We start from the raw sequence: 13,540 nt of genomic DNA, 5'->3' as shown, positions 1-13,540 counted from the left end.
GAATGGGGGAGGGATGCGTAATACGCCGGACGACGCCGGAGGGACAAGGCGAGTGAAAGAGATGCGTCGCATCTAAAACGGACGTCGTGATAAGCGTGCCGTACTACCAAAGCTTGGCAACCCATGCAGGCGTCGTGTAATTGCCGTACTCGCTCGCCGCGGCGCGCGGCCCGAACTCTCGCACCGTTTCCTGCCCTTGCATACTATTTTCTCCCCCCTGCACTCTGTAAATTCTCATCTGTTTAACTACACCTCCTGCGTCCTCATCTCTTGTCTACTTTTCTTCCAGCACAACTCCGCCAGCACCTGGTCGACGCATACGTTGTTGGAGCAAGTTGGCGAGCGAGTACGGCTATTTCATGAAGCCTGACGTTGTTGCCGAGTTTCACGAGTACGGCACGCATATCACGACGCCCGTTTTTCGGGCCACGAGGTGGACGGCCGCGACGGCGGCATCCGGTCTCGCGAGCACAATAGCTGCGAAGCGCACTGAACAGAATTGAGTCTCGGGTATGGGGGGTGGGGGGGGGGATTTGACAACGCTTACGAGGCGCCAGCGGAAGTTGAAACCTGTGCATCGGTGTGTGGTGCCCTGACTAATGAGGACATTATGCTCAAGCAGCCGGTGTGCAGCCTGTTGCTGAAGAGGCAGAAGGCGAGGACGACGAAGACGACGAAGTGCCTGCGCGCTCGTCGGCTTCTGAGGTAATGGAGCCACTTAATGTGACGCGTCTCTTCTTCAGCTTTGAAAAAGGCGAAGAGGATTCCCTGCGCCGCATCCGCGCGCTGGAACAGAGAGTCGCAGCTGTGGCATTCAGAGAAAAGAAGCAGATTGTTATGAGTGATCTTTTGGCCAATAAATCTTTTTCGTGCCCCCGCCCCTTGAAATCCACCCATTTTTGCTCACTTTCATTATTTTGAATTTCGTTTAATTCAAAACTGCTAAGCGTCCCCGTTGAATTCCAATTAACGAGCTTTTACTGTACTTAAACTCATAACCACAATATCGATTCATCAAATACTGTCTGAATGGGAGATTTCAATGCAACCGGAATTCATTTGTCTTCTCTGACACCTTCCGGTGGGAACCTGGCCTCGGCCGAGAGCTAATCAATATTTCACTGTCGCATGACTTGGTGCAGTTGGTTAGTGATGCCACCCGACTGGACGCGCTTCTCGACCTTTCTTTTCGAAATACCAAGTAGCTATTTAAGAAGTTATTATGTTTACTATTTAGGTGTGTTTCTTGAAGACACATTAGACTTGGTTGATGTGAATCAAGTATCTCGTACACATCATCTAGATTGTTGGTAAGGCCTCCGCAGTTCCAATGAATGATGTTTGCTGTTCCCGTTATTTACACTTAAGGATGACTGGAGTGGGTATGTGTGTTCATGTGTTGTCTTTCGGGGCTGTAATTCTGGAATAGGCTTTTTGGACCTTTCTGTTGGATTGGACGTCGGAGGCCGCTCCTTGCGCTGCGTTGCAGGCAGGAACAGCCCGACATCCATCTCCTCGTCAGATGTCAGAGGGGTGCGGGTCGGGCCCCCTGGACTTAGCCCCCCTTCGGGGTCCCTTGGTTTTACCCGCCCCCGCCGAGGGTGTCGGGGGCGCCAGAGGTAGCACGGGCGGTGCGGGGGCGGTGCGGGCCCATGTGGGGCCCCCGGTGTCCATCCCCTCGGCACCCTCCAACGCATTGGAGGACGGGGAGGCAGGGGCGGGAGCGGCACCGATCTCGACGGAAGCGGTTGGCACCACAACCGCTGCTGCCTCAGCAAACGGCGTGGTGACGGGGTGGGCTGCCTGAGGCAACCCAGCGGGAGGAGGGTGAGGGACCAGATCACACTGGTTGAACTCGCTGAACGACGCAGCTCACCGACGCCGCTCCGGTCCCCGGTGGATAGAGGCGAACGTCTTTCGCGCCTTTGGGAAGGTGATGTTCTCAGTGACCTTGATGTTGATGATCTTTTTTCAAGCTGACATTTTCACATTTACGGGAGTACGCTGCGTGCGGCCCCCGGCAGTTTACACAAATGAGGGTGCTATATGTACAATTATCGCTCGGTTGATCTTGCGCCGCGCATTTTGCACAAGTTGTTCGGCCAGGGGCAGAGTTTGTACCGTGCCCGAACCGCTGGCACTTCAAACAGCCCCATGGGTTCGGGATGTAGGGACGGATTGAGCACCGGATAATACCTGCATTTATATGTTGTGGGAGTGTTGAACGGTCAAAGGTCAAGATGATGTGCTTGGTAGGAATCTCCTTGTCGTCTCTGCGGATGGTGATGCGCCTCACGGCACTGACACCCTGATCCTTCAAGCCTTCAAGGAGATCCCCATCCGTCTCGTTCAGCAGATCTGGCTCACAGATCACACCCTGAGAGCTGTTGAGGCTCCGATGGGCTGTGACCCTGATGTCCAGATCATCCAGTGTAGTCTGAGCTAGAAGCTTTGTGGACTGCTGCTTGTCATTCACCTCAATGAGGAGTTCCCAGTTCTTTGTTTTTGGCCTGATTCGTTTTCCAAGTATGGCTTCAAGGTATTTTGCGATCAAGAAAACTGACTGCGATGCACGACGGTGGGCTGGATTGAGGGACTCCATGACAATAAATCGAGAGTAATGGTCCGGTTCAGGAAAGGTTACTGATGGCAATGGGGGAAAAGATACTTCGGTGCGACCCCTTTTCAGAGACCGATCACGTTTGGGGGAGGTGTTTATAAAATACCATATAGCATAGTACGTAAGCAGCGGACGGGGGTACTTTCTTCGCTCGGGTTACCCTGATACCGAGAGAGGTCCTGGAGCTTCCTGCCTGGTAAACCGACAGGGAGCCCATCCGCCGGAGCTTGACCTGGGTTCTAACGGCCACCGTTTGAGGTTTATACCCTTCACCTTAAAACTCATTACGACGTCCGGTTACAGCGTGAGTATGGGGGCTCGGGGTCCGGGGTGTCGCCAATAGCACCACCAAGATTACTCAAGGTGCCCCGTGCGGGGTCTTTTGACAGGGCCACAACATGTGGTAGGTAGTATTAAAAGAGGGGCAGAAGTGACAGGCGAGGGTGTTTTGGTAGGTGAAATAGCGCGGAGAATGGGTGCATTGTAACAGGTGTTTGTAATCGACGCCAGATGATTGCTTTCGCCTTGGTTAGTGAGGGTGAGGCAAGGTGAGGCGACGGTTGCGGTAGTGTTGCAGGATGTCGTGGTTGTACAGCGGGAGGCGGATGAGGCTGGACCGTTGGATCTGACCCTTAGGGTCAGCCCGGTCTGGAAGGGGGCAGGCATCGGCGTGAGCCGCCTCATTTTCCTCGAGGGACGAGTGGCCGGGAGTCCAGAGGATGCACAGCTCGGGGAGCGGATTGATCGATGGGAGTATGCGTAAGGCGGGAAGTGAGATGCGCCCACGTTGAATGTCACAGCAGGCTTGCTAGGAATCTGTTAAAATTGTGAGGTATTCGGAGCCAGTGGTAGCGACGATGGGTATGGCAACTTCTTCGGCAATGGTGTTTTATGTTGTTGAAAAAAGGTTCCAGCTTTCATCCGGGTAGTCAGTCGAGAAAGAGTGAGACAGACCAAACTTTTATTTGATTAATTAATCGATTTATTTACCTTTATTTTTTATTTTTTTTATTTTTCTTATTTATTTATTTATTTATTTATTTATTTATTTATTTATTTATTTATTTATTGTGAGGTTTAAGGCGCCGACGCTCCACAGGCCAGGAGGCGCGCCGCGGTGGAGGGCTCCGGATGAACTTTGGCGGCCTGGGGATCTTTAACGCGCGCCGATATCTCAAACACAAGGCATTTTTTTCTTTTTGCCTCCATCAGAAAAGTGGCCGCCGCGGCCCGGAATCGAAGGACACCTTTCGCATTTCGGTATTGTACGAAAGACAGTGGGCTTTAAAAGGCAGGCTCCTTCGCGACGGCTGCGACCGGCGCTGTTCACCTGGCTCAGGCTTCGCTACACAAACTGCTCCTGCTTGCGATGTCCCGCGTCCCGCTCGTACAAAATATTTGCAGTGCATTTGTGCCGTATTTTTGCCAACAGCTTGTAAAGAAACGCGACGACCTCGAGCCACATGTGCACGACGCGCGCTATGCGACAAACCCCGAACCAGAATTGTCGGGTCTTTTTGCGGTCGTACGAAACACGTCGTGCTTCTGAAATACCCAAGTACTGAAGAGAAACACGCAAGCCATGTTTACGGGTGCTCACTTACGCAGACACAACGTGCGGGTACTTGAGGCGCAACCAAGCGGCCAGCATGCCACCGTAGGAGCCGCCGAAGGCGACCACGGGGCTTTTCTCGGCACCGGGCAGGGCAAATCTCAGGTGGAGGATGAGGTCGGCGTAGTCAGCCAGCGCCTGCTCCGAGCTCAGGTAGCCCAGGTTGTGCGGACTCTGCAGTGAGACGTCATCCGGTGCTGTTTTTGCCCCGTCGCTTCGGACGAGCCGCAATGGAAAAGAAAGCGTCTCGGCACGCCGCCATCCATGACGAGCACGAAATTGAGGTCGCCTACTCGATACGGACGCAAGCAGTTACCGCTCCCGTGACCGCCACTGTGCTGCAGTCCCCAAATCCACGTTGCTCCTTTTTGGCTACAACTCATTTGGCTAAACTGGGAGAAGGCGCCTGTTCATAATAATGCCGCCGGCGTGGAAGGAGGACGGTTTACATGGACTCTCGCGTGCACCACGTCTCGCACACGACATGGTGCGCCATCATCGCCCGCCTGTTTGCGTCCGCTACAGAACCAAGGCCTCGCGGGTTTCTTCAGGCGTTCTCGTGCTACGATGCCTTCGTACGTTTGTTTGCTCGGTATTTGCTCATTTCATCGCTCAATCAATTTCTTCGCCTCTGTTACTTCCAGAGCCACGTTTGGGTAGCCGCTGTATTGCCCCGGTGGTTCAGCGGTCGTCAGCTCTCCAGGTTGCAGTTCGCCATTTAATACACACACCAGACCATATATGGCGACAGCAGGAAGAGAGCGTGACACATACTCAAGTGCACAGAAAACCACAGCTCAAGTTCAACAAGGAATACCGCTTTGCTACGCTATGCGTACAGAATTAGCGCACATCAATCTGGCACTGTTCGAGGAAGACAACAATACATGACCACTGTAATTCTAGAAGGAACAAGGTTTGCAATTTGGAATAAAAGTTACCAGTGCACCTTTTTGATGAATACAGGGATCATGGGTCTATCAAGATTACGCACTTTTGTAGCGTTACAATAAAATATAGTCGTAAGTTACGCCTGTGTAGAAATGCCTGCAATTCTATTCTATTTTAACCACGACCTGGGAGGGGATATCAGCCGATGGATGTTTGTAATAGATATGTCTAACTGACTTGCTTTGTATCCACTCAACTTTGGTCATAATTTTTGTATGCTCGGGTCCTTAAAGTTTTATTTATTTATTTATTTATTTATTTATTTATTTATTTATTTATTTATTTATTTATTTATTTATTTATTTATTTATTTATTTATTTACATAGAGGGCATTACATAGAGGGGACTGATTTATGCACAGCAAAAAACATCTTGATAACACCATTGTAAAAAGAGATGCACATTGAACACTAGGAAGTAACAATAATACAGAAAAAAAATAAGCAACCTAGGGTGCAAGAGGCGTAGAAACAGCAAGAATGCACAAACAAGAAACCGCAACAGTTTTAAACATCCGAAATATTTATCATCGAGGCAGGCCAAAAGGGCAGTTTGAAACGATGACCTCTGGGTTAAGTGGGTTACGTGGGATGGCAACTCAGTGATGATGAGCAAATGCGGGGAATTTCGATAGTACCGGGCTACCCGCATAATAAAGGTTCATGCGGCTGGTCACAGGTAAATGGGGGTGGGCGCTATGATACAAAGAGGGCGGTATGGCAGCCCGGAAAATATTCTGCACATACGGCGAGAGGCTGAAGTTGAAGAGAGAGTTTTTCGTGAAGATACACTCTGCTACCGAAAGTATGAGGATAAAAAGAACCTTTCAGCTTTATTTTGAACGTACTCTAATAAGTCGGTTTCTATTCTATTGAACACATACTCTAATGAAAGTCTGATTAGTGAAAGATGTCCCAACCGGTGCTTTAAAGAACATGTTTTTTCAGAGGTTTGGTAGAGATAAGCTCAACGTTAGAGTTACAAGTCACATTTTCAATAAATAACTCCTGATTCTTTGAATGAAAAAATGGGTTGCACTTGCGTGTGATTAATTATATAACTTTTCGGGGATTGGCAACTACTCGTAGCATTTTTAAACATTTCTTTGTTTTTACATCATAATTTTCATTTGGCATATTCATCCTGTTACGAATCGGCCAGCGCCGCCGTACTTTCCCGCATCACTCCTCGGCTGTGTGGCGAAGCCACTGCGTGCGCCTTTCAGCCGTCAGGCGCCACCATGTCGGTGACTCACCATTCGAGTTTTGACAAGCCGAGCCAGACGCCTCGCTTTCAACGCGCTTCAAACTCCGGCGGTTGCCAGCGGCGCGTCGAGACTTATTCAAGGACACAGAGGCACCGCGATCTCAGCGGAGTCCTCCTCTCTCCCCTCTCTCGGACTCAACGTGCCCCGAGGCTACCGACGACTCACGAACTCTGGAAAGAGCGTTGTGTGTGTCTGTGACGTTCGTGGCGTGTTGGCGCTTGTTGGCGTTTGACCGTTTCGGCTTTTGGGTATAAATAGAAGCCGCCCAAGCGCTGTAATCCATTCCTGTTAGAGCAGCGAATCCATGCTGTTACTCTGCTGGAGTCCTGTATTGTAACCTCGCCCGTCGGGGCATTGTTTTTTTGGCTTCGGATCACCTCTCACTATGAAGTAAACAGTCAGGTTAGCCTACAGCTTCTGGACTTCTTCACGGCTGCAACAGCGGCTGGCCGCTCGCATCATACACGCTACCACTCGTATGCCGGAGGCCACGGAGCTCGGATCGGGTTTGCCCACCCGGTCGTAACAACTGGTGGCAGCGGTGGGATAGCAATTTCGTAACACCTGGAGCCAGCCGTGCGAGACCCAACACCTCTGACGTCAAGGCGGCTTCGGACTTCGCAGAATTCACGGCGGTCAATGGTGAGTGCGGGACTTTTCTTCACTGAGTTTTACCAGGCTTCTGAGGATAGCTGGTAGGGCGTGTGTTTTTGTCGCATGGGTTATTCGCGCAAAACATTTTTGGAGAAGTGGGAAAGCAGTACTCTAGACCGGCCATGGATTTGAAGGCGTTGAAAAAACCACAGTGGTTGGAGCTTGCAAAAGAGTTGCGCTTGAATGTTACGGACGCGCTGAGAAAGCCAGAGCTGATACAGGCTATACTCGCTGTTGGGGCTGACGATGACGAGCTGCCTGAGTGCATTGAGACGATCAATGGCAGGAAGACCGCTAAACGTCAGGCTGCAGAGGCACAGGCTGAGCGCCAGCGGGAGGAACGCGAGGAGAAAACGCACCACCTCCCCTCGCGGGAACCCCTGTGTAGATGCGACGCATAGGGGGTTCACGTTGCAGCGTTGGACAGCGGAGGAACGGCGCTGGAACGATGGAGCGGAGCGGCGCAGGCACCGCGTTTTATAGCGCGCATAACGGTGAGGGGATGCGCCGGCGCGAGTGCGTCTGCCGCGGCTATGACGCAACACAATCCAACACAATCCACTTTAATCCAATCCAATCCAAATCCAATCCAAGCCAATCCAATCCATGCCAATCCAATCGAATCCAATCCAATGCCCCTCGCGAGAGAGTGTTCGCTATCGGAGAGGAGAGGGGGTGAGCGGCAGAGAGTGCAGCTGGCGCGGCGAGGAGAATGGGGGAGGGGCGGACGCCGACGACGACAACGCCGACGACGCTGGATGCAGGGACAAGGCGGGTGAATGAGATGCGGTCGCATCTAAAAAGCGAGAACAGGAGCTCGAAAGGCAGAAACAAGAAGAGGAACGCGAGGATAGAAGACGAGAACAGGAGCGACAGCATGAGCTGGAAATGAAGCGTCTAGACGTCGAGGCATCTCAACCTAAACGTGAGAGGGACAGCAACGCGCCAAGCGAGCAGTCTGCGGCGACTGAGCGACCTACGTTGCGAATGTGTGACCTAATGCGACCCTACAAGGTAGAAGACGTCGGTCATTTTTTAAATGCAGAGCATTTCTTTAACTCACATGTAGCGTCCGCCGTCCGTCCGCAACAGCTCAGCGCGCAGGTGCGCCCTCTCCCCCCTCCTCCTCTCCCGCATCACGCTACCCTCCTCGCTCTCATCAACAGGTCCGCACCCCTGTCCCTACACTATATAAAAAAAATAATAGTTATCGGCGCCTGGTTTCGATCCCACGACCCTGGGGGCGGAACGCGAGGTACATGGTGCTCTTCCCACTGCGCCACAAAAGCGACACAGAATCAAAGGGTATGAACGCGCCTTATATCCTTGACTCATTCAAACTACGTCAAGAAGCTGCTGATACACGGCAGCAGTTGCATCGATCTCGTCTTCACCAGTTGCTGCAACGCACGACCACTGCTTAAAGACCCCTGAACAGTACACTTTAGCGACCACGAAGCCGGCGTTCTCAGCGTCCAATACAACGACAACAGCAACAAATAAATAAATAACGACTTACAACAACCTACTCCTTGCCTTCACTTCTTGCGTCACAAAAAAAAAGAAAAAACCATCTCTCCACGAGGGGGGCCTCGAGTCGCAAAATCACGAAAGTAATAATTAATATATGAAAGAAATAATAATCATAACACATTCACTACCACCCCACCACCACCCCCCAAACACTAACGTTAACGCAATACACCCACCCCTTACGCGACGCATTTACTCGAGTCCCCCCTCGTGGGGAGATGGGCCCAATTTTAGGTCAACTTCGAGCGTACGTGTGGGAGGGCCCAGTTTAGCCGAGACTCATGGCCGCAAAAGCTGCTTACGCTTTTGCCAGGTGAGGCATCCGACGTGATGGCCCGCTTGCCAAAGGAGGAGGCGGAGGACTACGAGAAAGTCAAGTCGAGCCTCCTGCGTAAGTACAGCAGAGGCATTTCGCCTGAAGTTCCGTGAAGCCGAGAAAGCTAGGGGCGAGTCGTACTCGGAGTTCGCCTACGAGCTGAGGGCAAACATGGAAGAGTGGCTCAAAGAGCAAAGGCTTTCGGAGAGCACGACAAGGTAGTTGAGTGCTTCGGTCTTGAGCAGTTTTACCGCCGTCTGCCAGGAAACCTGAGACTCTGGGTGCAAGACAGGCCAGGGGTAAGTACTGTGGATCCGGCAGCTCAGCTGGCCGTCGAGTTCATCGCACGTCGAGGTGCGCAGGGGCCGAAAGACGGCCAAAAAGAGTTCAGGCCGAGGCCTGATAAGTCAGGGCCGAAAGGCAGAGCTCCCCAGCAAGGGAAGTCGTTGTCGTGGATAGATAAACTGGCCACGATAACGAAAAGAGAGCAGCAGACGCTGAGGAGCAGCGCAGAAAGAAAGCTTTTGAAGCGCGCAGACAGGCTGCGTGTTACAACTGCGGCGAGACGGGACATTTCGCCGCGAGTTGCAAAAAGGGAAAACTAGTCTTTCACGTACTAGATAAGAGTGAGGACACAATGCAGTTTCTGGAGCCGTACGTACGTGAGCTTGTCGTCAACGCTAAACCGTGCCGAGTTCTTCACGACTACGCGGCGACGGTAGACATGATCCACCTTTCGTACGTTGAACCGGATCAGCTAACGGGGCAGTGTGGGTGAAGTCAGCCGTAGGAGCACGAAACGTGCGCCTGCCAATTGCTAAGGTCAGCATCGGAGGTTCGTTTGGTGAACTTGTGACGCAGGCAGCAGTATCCCCACAACTTCTTCCGGAGTACAGGTACCCATTCTCGAACAGGTCGGATCAGCTGTTAGGCGACAAGGGGTACAATTTTGAGAAACTGCCGAGGGAAGAACCAGCTGGGCTCGCTGCGAAGCGCTCATGTAGCGATAGTATCGCCACCTCTGTGAGGAATGGCGAGACTCCATGGAGGAAAGAAAAGCTTAGGAGAGGCCCTGACGTCACACCCAGCGCAGCCGGAAACGCCATTTCTGTAAGTCGAATGGCGGACCATTGGCCCTCCATGCCATTGGCGGACTCTTTTTGCCTCTCTCTCTCGGTGCACCTTCTCCGCCTCCTCCGTCCTGTATCGCCTCTCTTGTCGTCTGCATCTGCCAGCGCTGAGCCGGCGGAAATCAGCTGATAGGCAGGTAGAAGGCCGTTTTGCAGCGCGTGACCGTGAACCTAAACGCGCGGTTACACTGTTACACGTCTTCAGTGTGGCCGCAGCAGGTTTGCGAAGCGGCTCGCTCTAACAATGCCGCAATGCTCGGTGCCAGGCTGCAAGTCGCGATCGGTACCCAAGGAATTGGGCGTCACTTTCCACGGGTTAGTGCATCATTCCGCTGACAAGTATTGCTGTACATTGGTGTGCATTCATCCTTTGTTTGCAATCGCCGCCGTTTATAGGTTCCCAAGCGATGGAGAACGCCGCAAACAGTGGGCGAACACCGTGCGGCTACAGGACTGGAAAGTGCCCAAGTTTGCGTTGCAGTTTCACTGGCAATCCCAGAGATGACTAGTCAATTAAACGGCCGTTCTATATATATAGGTAAGCAGTACTTCATGCAGATTTCACGCTAAAAAATTATGGAATGTTTTTACCGTTGTTCGCGTGCCTTCGATATAATTTTTTGCGAAGGAGGAGGAGGAGGAGAAGGAGGAGGAGGCAAAACGTTTTATTGAGTAAAAAAAAATGAGAGGGTGGGTGGCGCCAATAAACTTTTTTTCGCCAAGTTTCAACTTGTCTTAGTGTCAATAAATTCAAGGTGATATCAGTTGAAAACGTTCATGCACTAACCTCGCAGTATGAAGCGTTGAAAAGTGAAATCCAGAGCGAGACCACAAAAAGATCCAGATTCCAGATCCAGCACTCTTCCAGTCAACAGACGGACACCTACTAAGGTAATAGGACGATTGAATCATATCAACTGGGAATCTACCTTGTAACAGTTGCAAAAGCACTGCCGCGCATTGCCGGCCTAGCAAACTATATATTGCAGCGGCGATAACCAAAAAATTGAGTTGCGAATCGTTCGGTTGCAAGTCGCCTACGTACTGCACACCGTGTATCACTTCCCGAAAATCTACCAGACGGGTGTCCGCGCGTACGACGGGACGGCGCGTTCACGATATCTGCACTTCAATAGGCGCGTCGTGATCGCGACCGGAGCAATAGCCCAAGCAGCATTGGCCGATAGCCAATCATTGGACGCCCCTTGGCTTCCCTTTGGCTTCCGATAGCTTGGCCAAACGCCGGCCTGTACGCAAAAGCCATTCGTGGACAACGAGCGCTATACGACCGGCCTTGAGGACACACATTGGCCGGTGCGCAAAAAATCACACTGGACAGCCGATAGCTTGGCCAGACGCCGGCCTGTACGCAAAAGCCATTCGTGGACAACGAGCGCTATACGACCGGCCTTGAGGACACGCATTGGCCGGTGCGCAAAAAATCACACTGGACAGCGCGCTCATTCAGACGTAATTTTTGATCATTAAATTTTATGAAGAGTAGTAGCCTATATGTGACGCAGGTATTTATGAGTGCCTTTACGCACGTCTTGGCATGTTCTTGTTAGTTGAATGACCACTCAAGTTCACTCAAAATATTACTGAAGTTTGCGTGTTTTTGAATTTGTTTTCACGCGCAGCGCACAACAAAAAAAGTAGTTCCAAATCATTTTCAAGCTTGTGTCAAGTAGCACATTTAAATAAAAAGTATTGGCAGGTGTAAATGCCGACAGCCTTGCCTGTTTTTGCATATTGTTACATGAAGTCTCACTGTAGAGCACTCGTGTGCGTTATTTTGCGTGTGTACATGCGCACCCGGCGCGCAAGCAGCACCACTCGAGGGCAGCATTGCGGTCGTTGCCCGCGGCGGTTCCCCAAACGGTTAGAGCGCGGTGCACAGGCCAAAACGCAGCAAAAAGTAGTTACCTAAAGAGCCACAGCACCGTGCCACGAAACAAAGCGTACTTAAACTAAAGTGCAGCTTATTCAAAACAGCGTGAGAGAGAGTGTTAAACGTTCAGTAGGAATTGGTCATTTGTGCGTCCTAACGCAACGGTGAACGTCGAACTACTTCAGCGTTGTGCCTTTGCGCGTTCTTTGAACCCGCGGCGGGGCCGGTGCACGGGCGCGTTGCACCGACGGCTCCGTCTCTTTTGTGGCATTGAAACTGCGGTAGTACTCCTGTACGTGTCTGTGAGGTGCGTTTTGGTGTCGGTGGCTATGTGAAGTATACCTGACTGGTGTAATAACATCGTTTGCCTGCTACGGCCGCCGCTGAAAACGTAAGTCACCATTTCATTTTTTCGCGGTGCGGGAGTGCTCGCGCTCGTTCCCGCCAAAACTTCAGCTGTCGTTTATAACTGGCGCTCGCGAGTGCTGCTTAGTGTTGTTGGTTCTTGCGAAGAAAAAAGTGGTCACATACATGTGCTTCCAATTGTGTGACGCCAGTTCTAGCTATCCTTTTTCCGGCTTTGTGTTTTCCGAATAAGCAGCCGTGCTCCCACTGCAGGTTCACGACGTGCAGCATGCGTTGAAGCAAGACTCGTGTGCAGTATAAGAGTTGCGGATGTATTACGCTGGCTTAATTAAACTCTACCTATTAATGAAGCTTTCGTTTTATTTTCTTGAGCAACGTAAAGGTATTGTCGAGCGACAAAGTAATTACACTACCGCTGGGCTTCTCCGTCGGTTCCGTTCGCGTCTGATACCCCTGTCACACGGGCACTTTCAATCGCGATTGAGTCGATCCGGATCGAGCTCAATCCGGATCGGGCACCTGCTACACGGCAGTTTCAATCGCGATAGAGCTCGATCCCGCTCGAACTCAATCCTGGTTTCTCAAGCGCGATCGAGGCTTCCAAGCGCGATCGAACGAAAGCGGCGATACTCTCGTCCCCGCTCAGTAATGGCACCGAATGTGACAACTTCAACTAACGCCACAAATTGTGTCAAATAACTTGACCCAAATAAGCGTGAGGTAATATTTACATAGTTACGTATACCTACTACCGCGCGAAGTTACCAGACGCCGGCCGCAAGTACATGGTTAGCGCCATCTGGCGAACGCGAGTGCAACCCGTGCAACTTCTCAATCGCGATTGAAACGTGCCGTGTAGCAGCGGCAGTACGCCGAGCGCGCTCGAAAACTCGATCGCGATTCACTTCAATCGCGATTGAAAGTGCCCGTGTGACAGGGGTATTAATTCCGCGTCTGACGGGGCAGAAGTGAGCGAAGGCACAACAAAATTTCACGGAACCGCTGGCGTGTCGCTTTGTCTATTGGACTTTTTATATTACTTTGCGCTACTGCAATAAGAGTGAAGCCCATTTTCGGTGAAATTCCGGACTGTTTTCTCAAGAACGAGCCAAGTAACTGCCACCGTAAAACGCAGTATTGAAAAATGAATAGTGCAGTACGCTTTATGTTTCATAGCGAGTGTTAACAAGCTAGAACTT

The 13,540-nt window shown here is 51.4% G+C and overlaps 1 protein-coding gene across 1 annotated transcript in view; it reads right to left on the bottom strand.

Moving 5' to 3' along the window:
- LOC144168778 (lysosomal Pro-X carboxypeptidase-like) overlaps positions 1 to 13,540 on the bottom strand; it is a 209,815-nt gene that overhangs the window by 88,260 nt on the left and 108,015 nt on the right. Inside the window, exon 4 of the mRNA XM_077697743.1 lies at positions 4,225 to 4,406. Within this exon, the coding sequence (XP_077553869.1) occupies positions 4,225 to 4,406 (182 nt within the window). The remainder of the gene's footprint in view (positions 1 to 4,224; positions 4,407 to 13,540) is intronic.

This window comes from Haemaphysalis longicornis, unplaced genomic scaffold (assembly GCF_048455015.1).
Source record: "Haemaphysalis longicornis isolate Haplotype H1 unplaced genomic scaffold, Haemaphysalis longicornis Haplotype H1 scaffold_2, whole genome shotgun sequence".
Lineage (NCBI taxonomy): Eukaryota > Metazoa > Arthropoda > Arachnida > Ixodida > Ixodidae > Haemaphysalis > Haemaphysalis longicornis.
This window is presented reverse-complemented; position numbering and strand designations above follow the sequence as displayed.